We start from the raw sequence: 15552 nt of genomic DNA, 5'->3' as shown, positions 1-15552 counted from the left end.
TAGTATTATTGATACAGTTGGGATTTTATTTAGGATTAGTCAAGTAAACGGGGGATCGGTACAAATAAACGCCATAGTTTTAGATTTTTGCTTCACTTTGTTTTTTAAAATACAACCAAACTGACCTGCAAACTGGTTCTGCTTTAACAAGGAAAAGAAAACATAATGACTTGAAAATGAAAGTGTTGTTTAAACAGTCTTTATTTAAATTTTGTTGAAAGAAACTCCTTAGAGAAAGAACATGGTGTCTTCCAGAGAGGGAGAAATACCAATTAATGTCATTCTGAAAAAAGGACATTATGTTCAAACCGTCTCTGGTTTTGTTAATGTTAATACATTTTAGGGAGACACTCAAAGCATAACTGTTTGTCAGTATATTATCATTTTGCTTCATGGATTTGTGTTATTTAGCCCATTTTCTTGCTCTGCTGATGATTGGAGAGTTCCAGTGAAAATGCATGCAACAAAATGAGCGATTAATTAATTGTAATTAGTTATTCTGGAGTTTCTTTGTTTGCTTTTTATTGCAGAATATTTACCCAAACAACATTACACCCACTTCTCTTATATTTTCAGTTCTTTTATTTAATTCTTAATCACGACATTTTTATATCGCAATACTTCCTTACTTACCATGTTTTAAATTTAGCCTTTTATTCTAACATTTTACGTCAAACTGACCCACCTTTTTTGAAGTCAAATCTTACAGCTTACTATGAACAAAGTAATCCAGTAGTTTATTGTTTTCTATACTACAGAATGGGATCTTTTCTGTCATATTTTATATTTCTAGAATCCACTTAGTTTCTGGGAGGACTGTGAGAGTCTGTTCACATGAAGCTCGTTTTTGCTAATTGGTTGCCGTAGATATATTGATAGTTCCAATGTTCAGTAGTAACTGTATTATCTCTGTCTGTAAATAGATTTGCAACCTGCCCAATACAGAAGAAGAGCACAATAAAACACTAATACATAACATAATGTACAGTATATGCTGTACAAGAAGCAAAGCAGACAGCAGAACAGCACACGTTTGATTAGTCAGCATTGAAGAAAGTACAGCAGACCTGCAGGTTTCATCCTATTATGCGTTACAATAGCAGTAGGCACAAAGGAGACTCAGTGTCTTTTGGTTAGTACTGCTGCTACTTTATCCAAAATGTCCTGAAGGAAGGAGGTGGAAGAGGAGAACACATAAAAGTTCACACTTTGGACCAGACTCCCAACTGAAATCTTTAACAAAGCTTCAGTGTCTGCTTTTGTTTGACTACGTCTGGTAGACAGAATATTCTATCAGACAGAAGATTCTGTCTGGTAGACAAAATATTCTGTCTACCAGACAGAATCTTCTGTCGTAATGGTAGACAGAATATTAGGGCCATGCTAAGAATATGAATTAAAAAACCATAAAATTGAGAAAATGGTAATAAAATTGAAAGAATCAAACCATGCAAGAATAAAGTTGTAGTATTATGAGAATAAAGTCATAATATTATGAGAATAGTCATATGAGAATTAAGTCGTACGAGAATAAAGTTGTATGAAAATAGTCATATTTTGAGAATAAAATCATTATAGTGCAAGAATAAAGTCGTACAAGAATAAAGTCCTAATATTACAACTTTATTTACTGGTGTTTTTGTTGTTGCTTGTTTTATTTTGAAAAGCTGCCTTTTACATTTATTTCTTCCTACCTACCGGGACTTAAATATGACTGTAGATTTTAAAACTGAACCTAAAACTGTAAACCTTTGGGTTCAGCCAATGATCTTCCCTTACTTTCATTTTTTTCCAAGTACATAGCTACATCAAAATCAGTTTTCAGCCAAGGCAGTAATTATAAAAGGTTGTGTCTTGACTGGAATGGGCCCAATGGTTTATTTATAAAGAACCATGTGTGAGTCTGGAGTGGGAAGTTTCTAAAGTCTAACTCTGATAATCTGTTTTCAAAGACAACAGAGTGAAAACCAAGTAATAAAAGAAGAGCTGCTGCTGCCCCCCTGTCTTGCTCCTTCTGCCCCTTATCTGCCTCCTTCACTGTTGTTCTGACAGCATCATTAACCCTGTCTGATTCCAACTGCTGGCATCGCTGCCAGAGGCCACACACACACACACACCCGCACACACACTGGCTTGATTAACTTGAAGCATACTGTTGAGTACGATGAGATAAATGGAGAAAACAAAATGTAAAAAAACCCCTCAAAACATCAGAAAGATGCTCATATGAAGGATAATAATACAACTGGAGTATTAAGTAGAGGATCGGCTGTCGCTACACTATAAAAACACAAAATCTAACCAAGTATTTTTGGTCTGGTTTCCAGTGCAAATATTTTAAATACACTTGAAATAAGACAAAACTAACTTACAGGTAACTTTTCAGCAAAACATAGGAGTTGGTTTTTAGTCAACAATTCCTTAATATTGATAAAATAATATGTTCATGGAACAAAATATTTCAACTTATGGAAAAAATGTCTTGTTCCATGAAGAGATATTTTCACTTATAAATATTAGTTTTTCATCAAGGAATTACTGATTTCACCACATTGTTTGATAACTAGGATCGAACTGGGATGTGTGTAAACTAATGACTGGATTCATTAGTTTGTTGGATTGTACAGCTTTCATGAGACCAAACAAAATAAAATGGGTTTTGGCCAAATCAAAATTCCAACTTCTTTTCTCGACTTTTTTTTCCTCTCTCAGAATTATGACTTTTTCTCACAATTAAAAATTTTCTCGAAATTTAAAACGTTTTCTCAGAATTCCAACTTTTTCTCTCAGAATTCTAACTTTAATCTTCTGAGATCAAATGTCAGAATTCTAAGAAAAAAGTCGGAATTCTGCGATTAAAGTTGTTTTTTTTTATTTGTATTTTATTTTGTTTTTTATTCTTCCTACCTATTTAAATCTGGTTTAAGTACAGTCAGATACTTAAATTAGTACTAGTAAAGGTGTAATTAGTCATTTACATCTCAATTTTTCATAGAGATGGAAACTACGGTATTAATTTGCAATTATCTCAAAAACAAAACAAAGTCTGTAAGAGAAAAAAATTATTTTTAGCTGCTTACAAAAACTCGCCTTTATCCAGATTCTTGATTAAATATTATTAACGTGATGATGAAAACTTCTAGTTTTTTTTTGTTCCCATGGATTTGACTGCAGGGAAAACTCATTGTGACTAAATTATAATCATACCTCTGCAACAGATGAAAACATTTCCCAACTGTGACACTGAAAAAAGCAGAACATTTCTCTTGTAGCTTCTCTGTTTCTCTGCCTCAGGTTCGGTTTTTAAACAAGCATCACTGCAGATGACGAACTCAAACTTTTGACTCTCTGCCTGCGTTCACACGGGGTCAAGCGCTGAGGTCAAGCACAACCCGCTCTGCTCGGCTAAAGCCAGTGTGCTGACTTTACGTCAGGATATGTGGGATGTCGCTGCTCAGTGGTGAAGGATGCTCTGGTGGAAGTGGGCGAATTATTGTACTGAATAATGACAAGCTGTGTCAAATGAGGCTTTAAGTACCAACATATTTATTCACTACTGCTCTTTCTGCAATACTTTTAAACTCGCTAAAGTGCCACTTTAGCTACATATACGCTCTCCAAAGTCCATTTTTGCATTTCTTTCAACTCGAGAAGATATTTAAGCACAAGAGGCAACCAATTCCACTGGGGTTGCTTAAATAATTTCATTGAATATCTGCAAACGAAAGCTGCAGTGCAGAGAATCAGCAGACTCAGAGTGGTGGACAATATTTCTTCCAGGCTGTGGGAAAAATGCAAAGAAAGCAAAAAGGAAGTGCACACAATACAAGCTTTTCCACGGATATTTTCACGCCGAAAGACTTGAATTGAAGTGATGGAGGCTAATCTAATCCATGCCGAATGGATTCATCAGAAGAGTTTACAATCCTGCTTTCTGCTGCTCCGTGTTGGTTAATGAAATCAGTCTGACTCTTTACCCCAGTATTGATCTGGAGGCACAGCAGTTTGCTTTCAGAGACTGTTTGATTTGTTTTGCATCCTGATAAATCACATGATTTATCTCTGGTTTCTTTACCAGTGTCCTTTACAAAATTAAAAGAAAGAATGACCAATTAAAACTAACACAAAATGTCACTTTTATTGCCCGAACGCTGTTTGATAATCAGTTTGCTTGCATTATTTTGTCACTCCACTGATTATTTTGGCTTTTTGCAAAGAATCTTGGTACTGCATGAAAATTTAAACCTGTTTTCACGTTACAACCACAAATATTTAATCTATTTTATTTTATTTTATACACCAACAGAAATAAGTTTTGAAGTGGAAGGAAGTAATTTATTATTTTCTTAAATATTTCACAGAATTAAGAATCTGAAATATTTAGTGTGTTTGTATTCGACCCATAAATCTCACCACTGATTCTGAATTAGATTTCAGAACATTGAATGGGCCAACAGATAGAGATCCTTGAGGAAATCATCCCTGCAGCATGATGCCACCACCATTGTGTTTCACCAAAGGAATAAAGCGTCTAGCTTTAGTCTTTCTCCAAGTGTTGCACTTTGCATATTGGTCAAAAAGATACATTTTGGTCTTATCTGACTTGAAGCATCTACTTCCACATGTTTGTTTTTTTCAATCAACAGCGTTTAGCAAGATAATATTAGACTTGTGCGTTTTCAATCTTAATTATGCATAATTTCTACTAAAATATTATGAAATTTGTAGTTCTTTTGAAAAGACTGCAGGAGTAGTAATGCTTTTGTAGATTTTTCTGAACTCGTCAACCCCATATTTAGGTGTTTCTTACTGAAAATCAAAGAAAACACTCAAGCTCCACTGTGTCCTGCCCCAAGATGAGGAGTTCAAGTATCTCGGGATCTTGTTCACGAATGAGGGAAGAAGGAAGCGAGAGGTCGACAGGCGGATTGGCGCAGCGTCTGCAGTGAAGCGGGCGCTGTACCAGTCTGTCGTGGTGAAGAGAGAACAGAGCCAAAAAGCAAAGCTCTTGATTTACCGGTCGATCTACGTTCCCACCCTCATCTATGGTCATGAGCTTTGGGTCACGGATACAAGCGGCCGAAATGGGTTTTCTCCGTAGGGTGGCTGGGCTCTCCCTTAGAGATAGGGTGAGAAGCTCAGATATCCAGGAGGGACTCAGAGTAGAGCCGCTGCTCCTTCACATCGAGAGGAGCCAGTTGAGGTGGATCGGGCATCTGGTCAGGATGCCTCCTGGTTCCGGGCACATCCCACCGGGAGGAGGAACCGGGAAAGACCCAGGACACGCTGGAGGGACTAAGTTTCTCGGCTGGCCTGGGAACGCCTTGGGATTCCCCTGGAGGAGCTGGAACAAGTGGCTGGGGAGAGGGAAGTCCAAGTCTTCTGAAGCTGCTACCCCTGCGACCCGACCCCGGATAAAGCGGAAGAAAATGGGTGGATGGATGGATGGACAAAGAACTGAGCCTCCAGGAAGAAAAAAGCTTCATCACTTCATTTTCCGCATTTCAAGCTATAGGAAACATCCAGCTGTTTTAAGAGAGTTTTGGAGGGGATGTGGGCGTTGCCTTGTTGGGTAGGTGTCGAGTTCTGTTGCAGCTCCTGGGGTCGCAGGGTTCAGGTTGCGAACGCTGGTGTAAAAGTATTTGAGTGCTTATGATAGCACTGGTCAAATTGTCAACTGTTTTATGGTAATTTTGATGCTACATATTTTGCACAGTGAAGACTTAATCTTCAATTTACATGTACTTACCCTTATCAGTGATTATTCTTCAATTTACAGAAATCCAGGTTTGTATTATTTAATTAATACACTCTGTTATAAAACATTTTTTTGGATCAGAAATATTAACAGAAATGAACTGATAATGTCACAAAAACGTCATGAATTTAGTCAGAAGATCAGATTTCTTTAAATCAAATTAGATATAATTAGACCTGATTGAGAAAAATAGATTTCATTTTTGGACTCCGCAGTGCAAAATAGTCCTAATTCAGTTGAAGAAACAGACAATCTCCAAAAAGTCGATTTTTGAAACCCAGAGTAATAGTTTTTATTCTTGCAGATTCTCTGTCCATCCCCAGTTCACACCTGAACTTTTTCATTCATGCTGGTATTTAATGATCAGCAATCTTCACTTGGATGCATGAAATGAAACGTCCGGCTGGCTGGCAGCCGAGCTCTGCCTGCTTTATGTCCCCGTTGAGATAAGTTTGGTGCAACACAGCTCCCGTGAAGCAACGCGCAGGTCTGTGGATGAGATGGATCTCATGCGCAGGGAATGTATTCTTGGAGATAAAAAAATAAAAGATTATAAATTGGGCCTGTGGGAAAACAAATCTTGTTTGTGATGGCAAGTGATGAAACTCTGTGGTTCATAATGTCTCGGACACAGCATGTTCCCACAGTCTGAAGGAGTTTTACCCAAACGGTCATATAACATTCAGGTAGGGAGACGAGTAAACGGCTCCACTCGTCCTATAAAATGTTCATTTACTTAAAGAAACTAAACAGAGGGTGAACTGGGCTATATTGGTACATCAAATAATTTTAAACTGTAATTAAAGGGCCTAAAATAAAATGTAAGCCTAATTAAAAGCTATAAACATGCAATATTTGAACACAGAAGCACAAAAATATCAACTGTTATTAGGTTTAATGTAGATGTATTTGCTAAATATCTGCCTATTGTGCTACCAGATGATTTTAAAATAACTTAGAAACATTAAATATAACATGAAAACAAAAGCATGTTTAGATGTAGCCTCCGCTTAAACACTTTGTTTTTCAATTTAAATTATTCATTGAACATATTTCTTATATAATAATATATACTGCTCAAAAAAATAAAGGGAACACTTTAAGTGTTAAACACCTGTTTAAGTGTTCCCTTTATTTTTTTGAGCAGTGTATAATATAATATATTTCTTATATAGAGTGATGTATTTCAAGGGCTCGTTAAATCTGTGTTATTTTAGCTTTCATATAATAAAAAAAATACCGGTTTCTGGAACAGAATATTAAATTCAACCAATAAAAATAGATTTTTAAAAACTAAAATCTTATATTTTTGAACAGCATGTTCATGTTCTGTTCCTTTAATTCCCTCAATTCTCAATTTGCATGAATTGCTGCATCAGTGCAGCGTGACATGGAGGCGATCGCAAGAAATGCAACAGTTTTAGCCCATTTATTGAAAACATCTTTGTTGTAACTCCTGAATCCCTGGCTCCAGCTGCTATTGAACAGATTTTGCTTCAGTTTCTCCTTCCGCTGAATTTTCCTGACAAACTTTTTGCAGTGATCTTCTGTGCGTTTTTGTTCTCTCAAGTCAGTCGTTTTCCATACACCTTTGTAGGATCAAAACACTGCCTGTGCATCTTTCTCCACCGTACTTTTTCCTTTCACTAAACTTTCCATGAATATATTTTAATAACGCACTTTGTAAAAAGTCTGACTCTTTAGTGGCTTGCTTTGCTTGAGGAGGATATCAATGACAGTAAGCAGTCTTCCTCATTATTTCTCTTTTAAAATCATTTTTAATATGCTATTTCTATTTTTTGAAAAAACTGTATATATAGCTATATATATTATTTTTTCCAGTAGTTTTAAGTGTTTAGCATCAAAAGTAACTGTATCCCACTGGATGTAATGATTGCAAACAGTTCAGTCTTTGAATTTAATCATTGAAATACATTTTGGATAGTCTCATTTTTGGATATGAACATTTAAAAGCAAGCTTGATAGAACTCCTCCCTATATTAACTTTTCCAACATCAACAGCCCTTTATTGTCCCCATGGGACGGCCCTCTTTTAAAACGTCCTGGATGCGCCCCTATCTTGTGCTTAACATGTCCTCAAAGTTTTCTTCAGGAACTGTCTCTCTAAGTAATGTATTCATGCGCATTCAGAGGAGAGAAACTGTTGTTTTAAGGATTTTGACGCTCAGGTGCCGCTTTGCCTCCTCATCCTCGCCGCTGGGACCCAGCCGGACTCCCTGATTGGCCGGTGCGCCGCGGTGATGTCACCGCCTGCCTAGCTGTCCCAGTCCGGTGAGGCATCAGGCGCAGATCCGCGCGGGAGCTCCAGATGGAGTTGACGCGCGATGGGATAAGAGCTGCGGGTCTTCTGATGAACTCGAACCGTGTGGGCTCAGAGTGCAGCTGCAGCCCGTCATGGGGGACGGCGGCGCGTCTTCGCCGGTGAACCTCCACAACGGCACCGGGAGCGAGGCGTCCGACGCGTCGGGCTCCGCTGCGGCCGCGTCCGAGCACTGGCTGGCCGGGATGAGCCTGGTGATGGGTCTGATCGTCCTGTCCATCGTGTTCGGGAACATCCTGGTGATCGTGGCTATAGCCAAGACGCAGCGGCTGCAGACGCTCACCAACGTGTTCATCGTGTCGCTTGCGAGTGCGGACCTCATCATGGGGCTTCTGGTTGTGCCATTTGGCGCGGCGCTGGAGGTGCGCGGCTCCTGGATGTACGGCTCGTTCTTCTGCGAGTTCTGGATCTCCGTGGACGTGCTCTGCGTCACCGCCAGCATAGAGACTCTGTGCGTAATCGCCATCGACAGGTATGTGGCCATCACCTCACCTTTCCGCTACCAGAGCTTGTTAACCAAAGCCCGCGCCAGGGCGGTGGTGTGCGTGGTGTGGGGCATCTCCGGGCTGGTCTCCTTCCTCCCCATCCTCATGCACTGGTCCCGCGACAGCGTGGACACCGCCTGCTACGATGACCCCCACTGCTGCGACTTTGTGACCAACAGGGCTTACGCCATCTCCTCATCCATCATTTCCTTCTACATTCCGCTCCTGGTCATGATTTTTGTTTACGCGCGGGTGTACAGAGAGGCCAAAAAGCAGCTGAGGAAGATCGACAAGTGCGAGGGCAGGTTCCACAACACCCTAACCGGACTGACCTCCAAGTGCAAGAAGAGGCCGTCGAAGATCCTGGCGCTCAGAGAGCAGAAGGCGCTCAAGACTCTGGGCATCATCATGGGGACGTTCACCTTGTGCTGGCTGCCCTTCTTCATCGTCAATGTGGTGCGGGTGTTCTGCGCTGAGGTGGTGGACAAGAACCTGTTTGTGTTCCTGAACTGGTTAGGCTACGTGAACTCCGCCTTTAACCCGATCATCTACTGCCGGAGTCCGGACTTCAGGAAGGCCTTCAAGAGGCTGCTGTGCTGCCCGAGGCAGGCGGACCGCCGGCTGCACATCAGCTCCTGCGACCTGTCGCGGTGCTCCGGCGGCTTTGTTTCCGCTCTGGAGCCCGGTACGCTGGAGATGTGGTCGGACTGCGCCGCCCTGGACAACAGCGACACCAGCTTGATGGGGACTGGGAAACTGCCTCACTCTGAGTCCCAGATGTGAAGGAAAATATTGAAATTAACTTATTGTTATTGCTTAAAAAAAACAACAAAAAAAACCTTCAGCCTGTGCGAATAAAAACCAAAATGCATCCAAATCGATCGTCATTTTGGGACAGGTATGAGGAATTTCCTTTAAGGTGTTTTCAAAAATGTAGAACAAAGTGACGAAGTTTGGAAAATCCTGCAGAATCAAACACTTTTAATATATAAAAAATCTAAAATCCAAATTTGCCAAAAAGAAAAACAAGAAGGTAGAACGCATTTGTTATATTTTTTAAAACAATTATTTATATACTAAAATATTGTGTTTTTTGTTTTTTACTCTAAACGTAATGGATAAATTACCCGATTTATATGTGGAGAGCATTTTAAAATAATCCCAACAGAGCCGGACCAAGGCAGTAGCGATCTAAGCTGCTGCTATACACTCCCAAGCCAACAGGGGGCTCTCAACGTACATTTGTTTCTGAATTTAAAATTATTTAAATTCGTTTTTATACATTTCTTTACAACTCATGAATTTATCATCTTTTACAAGTGCTTTTTTTTAAATGTAATTTTTCCGCAAAAGCAAACATTTAAAGACTTTCCATTTGTTATTATGAAAGTGCGTAATGTAGGCTACTTTTATCATTTTCTCCAACGGTTTCTGAATTTTAAGTTGAAAAGAAGAAGAAAGTTTTGTTTTAGATGTAAAACAAAGTTCTGAAAATTATTTTGAAGAGCACACACACAAAAAACTGCTTCACTGTGAGATGAATGAATGTAAATAAGAAAAACCTTTAAAATTGTAAAAAAAAAAAAAAAAAATTATACATTTTTTGATGATGGAGGTTTAGTGGAACTTTCAGGAAACTTGAAAACACAAAAATCAAAACAAATTATTATTCCTTCTGGTAGATATAGAAAATGTTTATAAATGTTTAAGTGAGTTTTTTTTTTTTTTTTCAATATAAAACATGATATTTCAGTCAGAAAATCAAGTAAAACCAGATATTTTTCTGGTTATAAAATGTCTGAAAGTAAATTTTACCCAAAGAAACAGCACATCCACCAGCCTAATTTATTCCTAAAAGTATTTTTTTAACCCTAATTTTCTTAAAATTAAGCAATCACATTTTTATCAATGGTGGGTTTTAAAATCTACTATGATTTTTACAGTTAAAGCCGGCCCAAAGCATAAGTGCACCAAGCTCCTGGTTAGGACCCCAAACCATCCTAATCAGCACTCTTCAGTATGCTATGAACCTACTTTCAAGTGTCTCATAGGATTTATGAATATCATTTATAAAATAAGTAATTAAAATGTTCATATTAAGTAAAATCTTTTGATGAAAAACGAGGATTTAAAAAGTTTTCTTGTTTTTTAAAACATCTGACAGCAGGTAAAAATCTAACAGAATATAGTTTGCTCTTATTAAAATGTCCACACCTACTAAAGTGATTCATTCACAAAAACTATATATTTTTTAAAGTTAAATTTATTGGATAAGAGTCTCATTTCTATCCGTAGAGATGATTATTATAAAGCAGGTTTTAAAACAATCCCCCATCATGATGCTTACGCTCTAAAGCCAGTCTGTGGCAGAAGCGAGCTAAGCTGCTGCTTGGAACTCCAAACCACCAGGGGGCGCCCCAATCATACTAGAATTACTAGGACATGGTCATCAAAACTTCTTATTTGTCATCACATTAAGAAAAGTTTTAAAACAAACCATTAAAAACTTTCTAATGAATGTAGTTTTATTTTTTTAGGTTTATTTTCTTTTAGTTATTTTGCCATTTTCCTGAGACAATAGGGAAACGTAATGAAACCGATTAAAGGATTAAGTAGCCGTCGGGGCTGCTGGGTTTAATCCAAGCTGGGCCTCCGACACGCTGGGGTTTATCTCTGTTGACACCAGATATAAGCTGTGTTTGTGACGGCTTAGCGCCCCCTGCTAGCCTGCTGGCCCTGAGAGAAATTTAATTCTTACACGACCTGTAAGAATTCGACAAAAACACAAGTTGCACTAATAGAGAGGAAAACCTTCAAGGCTTAAAAGTTCCCATTGATCCTGATTTCAACATTAAGGGTTGTTGTGTATGTTGGGGAAACTGCTAGTTTAATTTCAGTGAATGTTAAGTATTTTTTATGCTTTCATTGTAGACCTGCAGCACTTTTTTTCTTTTATATTTTCTTTATAAGTCACAATTTGAGGTCAGATCTCCAATAAATAAACGTCATATCAGCCAGGATCAGTTCATCTTCAACTTTTAGATCCAACACTTTCATATTGTATCCTAGATATTCAAAGGTAAGAATAGACATTGTTTAAACAGATTTTCAACCATAAAATGTTCACTGACTTAACAAGAGTCAAAATTAAAAGGTAATTTAATCATTTTTGTTTGTGTCTGACCTTAGAAAGCATTTTTCTTTTGGTTTACAGATGAACCACATGCGCTGTCATGTTTGAATTTAGAGAATAAACTATGATTCAGGATTTTAATAAGTCAATATTTTACATCTACCTACACCCTTAGAACTACAAAATTATTAGGTCATTTTAAATTTAATTTCTCTGCCCATATCTACTTTAGTATAGCAGTTTTTGTTTACTACTTGAAATAATCTCAACAGCAGAAACATCTCAATAGCCTCAAAAAATAATTGATTTCACTATTTAGTTTGTTTCAATGGAGGATTTTTACACAATTCTATTTATTAAACAGATAATTTGAGTCAACTAATCATTTTTTCCAATCTCAACACATCCAGAGATAGTTGATTTAATTAATCATTAGCTCATTAATTTAATGTAAAACAACTTGTATTGAATTTTTTTCTGTTAGGTTTATCAATATAGAATCAACAAAACAAACCACAAACGAAACATTCAATTATATATCCAGAAAACGTCAAGTACACACTAACAATCCTAATAATAATTTAAAGCAGTCAGATTCAGTTTATAATGTCAATTTGTACAAATGTTTCAATCAAAGAAAGACCAGCATCACGTCATTAACTTTCCTGAGAAAGTATGCGGCGACAGTGGACGGTTTGTTACATAAAAAAATTTTAATTTTAAACTCAAAATATATTAAATTAAAAATTTCAAACGCCACATACAAAAATGCAAAGAAGTAAGATGAAATATGGTTGGAGCCCACTGGTGGCAGAGTGATTTAACTGGTGCCACCCCTCCCCGATAAAACTCAGCTCAGGGCCTCGTTCAGCCTTGGTCCGGCTCTGGAGCGCTGTGATTCAGAAACACAGCACACACAGATTTAAATAAAACAAAAAGACGCACATCCTCTCTTGTAATTCACTCCCCCAAAATATTTTTATTTATTTATTTTTTGTCTAAATTACTTGGTTAAGCAGTCACTTCCATGCCTGCGGTGATGAGGATGGTGATTGGTTCTCAGATAATCCCACATCATGATGCTTACGGAACCGCTCCGGCGCGCTACAATAAGCTGGTTGATATTTAAAAGCATTTGTCTTGTATAGCTCACAATGTGTTTTTACCTCACAGCCGTCGGCAAGTGCAATTTGCACTATGACAGGTACTTGTTTATATTAAACATCATGTAAAATAAGACGTGTATTTATTCCGCCGTGTCTTTTAAAATGAGGAGAGTGTTTGCGGGGCGGACGCCTGTTGTACATACTGCAGCGCGAAGTGATGAAATGTTGATGAAGAGCCTCTCTCTTGCTGTCCGTCTCCGGCTTTAAGAGCTGTTGTGAGGTGGTGCTTTAATGTCTGTGAAAATAAAAGCAAGTTTCAAGATCATTCAAGACGTATTTCTTGTGGATTCAATTGAATGAGATGTTTTCTCTAATTAATTAAATACTTGTAATTTACCTACTAAATGGAAATGTTATCCAAACCAAACTGGTGCATCGTGAAAAAGTCGTTGCCTCATGAACCTAATAGCTGGTTGTGACTAGAAGTGCACTGATCGCAGTTATCTGTTCTGATCTGTCAATACAGATATATATATATATTTTTTAAAAAAACAACTAACACTGGCAGGTGTTTTAAAGTCAGTTGCTTTTTGGAAAACGGCAATGGTTGTTTACACCAAACATGTCAAAAACGCGCCCGTCGCCTCAAGTTCGACGCCTTTACACTTTTCGATGCATCTTTGTGATGCAAACTCAAGCTGAATCAGGTTTCGGAGATAAAAGAAAAACTCCATTTCAACAGAGAGCATTTGTCTAACGTTTGTGCAGCTGATGTACAATCTGGTGTTTTCACTCTCACCTGAATCCTTCCTGATGCTAACCTCGGGGCAGCATCTCCCCCGAGCGTTCGCTCTAAAAGCCAATAGAAAATGTTTTAATAAACATCATGCCAGCTGGTGTTATGAAGTGGTTCTTACGGAAGAGATTTGCACTTTCCTCTGGGGAATATTAATAAACCCTTAAGCTGGGCACCTTTAAAATGCATTAGTGTGATGTGTTATGCTAATGTCGCCCTCCTAAAAGGAGTGAGCCGTACATCTTAATCAGGACCTTAAAAAAAAAAGAAAAATACTGACTGAAAGTGAGCTCAGCTGTTTGGCTTCAGAACATTGTTTAGACATGATTTGCTGAGGTAATGAGTGCGAATGAGGCCGAGTTTTTTGGGGGGGGGAAACAACAACCTGAATGCAGAAACACCGATGGCCTCCTGCCAGAGACATCACTGACCATTGTTTGTTTGTTTGGCCAGGACTTTACATTTGGCATTGAGCTCCCAGATGGAGAAGCTAATCAGCTGCTTTAAGAGTAATTGCTTTAAATTGCATGTGTATCAGCAGACATTTTGGCTGCTCAAAGAGAGAGTACACAGATTACCATCAACGTGACCTCACTCGGGGTGAGACGCTGCACCTTGTTCGTTAAATCCTTGCAGGAAGGTTTTGGAAAATAGCTGAAATGGTAAAATCCTGAAAGAGAGCTTGGTTTATAGAAGTGTAATGATGTTTTATTGGTAAAGAACAAACTAATCAGACATTCAAAACAGACTGTCCTGTCCAGGTAGAATAGAGAGAAGTAAAAAAAACAGTCTTTTTTTTATTAAATTATCTTCAAATTATTTATTTCACAAATAAAACAAACACTTCCATTCCAAATTTCAATATTACACAGTAAAGATTTGTAAAAATAGCAACCAATGTTTGAATCCCAGGTGACAAAACAGTACAAGGACCCATTCTCATTCTTTATCTCCCCAAAGTGTCTCTTTTATTTTTGAAATTAATTTATTTGAACTTTTTTCCAAGTTCCATCGTACCAAAATCCACAAACTCACTCTTGTTAAATGAACACACTGTTTATTGTTGTGTTTAAAAAAATATTCTTATGTACAATTATACCTAGAGATGTATTTTCATATGTATTATCAATAGTTTGTGTCCCTCTGTATTTTTAACCATCCAAATATCATAAATTTGGTTTTATTCAGACTCAGGTTTAGAATAAACCATCATTTTTGTTGAAACAGCCTCTAAAATCTGCCATATATTTGATCCAGAACAAAGAAATATTTGTGTTTTATCAATGTAAGACAAAGGTTTCCATTTTTGATGCATCAAATATATATTTGACACTCTGAAACAAAACTAAACCATTTGGACTTAACACTGATCCCTGTGGGACGCCACAAGTAATGTGTAAGATGTTCACCATTTCCACAAATTTCTGCTTATTCATAATTTAACTTTTTACCCATTTCTACACCACATCTCTTCTACCAAACCCTCTGGTATCCTAGTCCACGTGTGTTAAACTTGAGGCCCGTGGGCCAAATCTGGCCCCAATGCTTCTTATATGGCCCTCTAGATTGTAAACTAAACACTAAGTGTGCTTAAATATTATGTTTTCAATCAAATCAATGCAGTTTTTATCTGTTTACTGCCAAATTATATCAATTAGTCCCTCCAGTTTCTTGAAAATTATAGTGGAAATTCACACAAAATCATCAAATCCCACCACTTTTTTTTTGCACTAATTGGGAGGTTATTGCAGATTTCTCTCAAAAATTGTCAAAAACTTTCTTACTTGTACTAAACTGCTGCCTCAGCCTTAATTGATGTCAGATTATATTCCATGATCTACACAGCGAGTAATAAAAAGTCAAATTTACCGTCATAAATAAGCACAAATATTGCAAATTAGTACCACAAACACTTCTATTTTTATTGCAAAAA

The 15552-nt window shown here is 37.7% G+C and overlaps 1 protein-coding gene across 1 annotated transcript; it reads left to right on the top strand.

Annotated features, from left to right (window-relative positions):
• Nucleotides 1–6941: 6941 nt before the first annotated feature.
• Nucleotides 6942–13153, top strand: adrb1 (adrenoceptor beta 1). The gene has a single exon (XM_032573589.1). It carries the CDS (start codon nt 8174–8176, stop codon nt 9365–9367), a length of 1194 nt encoding a protein of 397 aa, XP_032429480.1. The 5' UTR covers nt 6942–8173; the 3' UTR covers nt 9368–13153.
• The last annotated feature ends 2399 nt before the right edge of the window (nt 13154–15552 follow it).

The sequence above is a fragment of the Xiphophorus hellerii genome, chromosome 10 (assembly GCF_003331165.1).
Source record: "Xiphophorus hellerii strain 12219 chromosome 10, Xiphophorus_hellerii-4.1, whole genome shotgun sequence".
NCBI classification, from domain to species: domain Eukaryota; kingdom Metazoa; phylum Chordata; class Actinopteri; order Cyprinodontiformes; family Poeciliidae; genus Xiphophorus; species Xiphophorus hellerii.
Note: the sequence above shows the minus strand (reverse complement) of the source record. Positions and strands in the feature narration are given on the sequence as shown.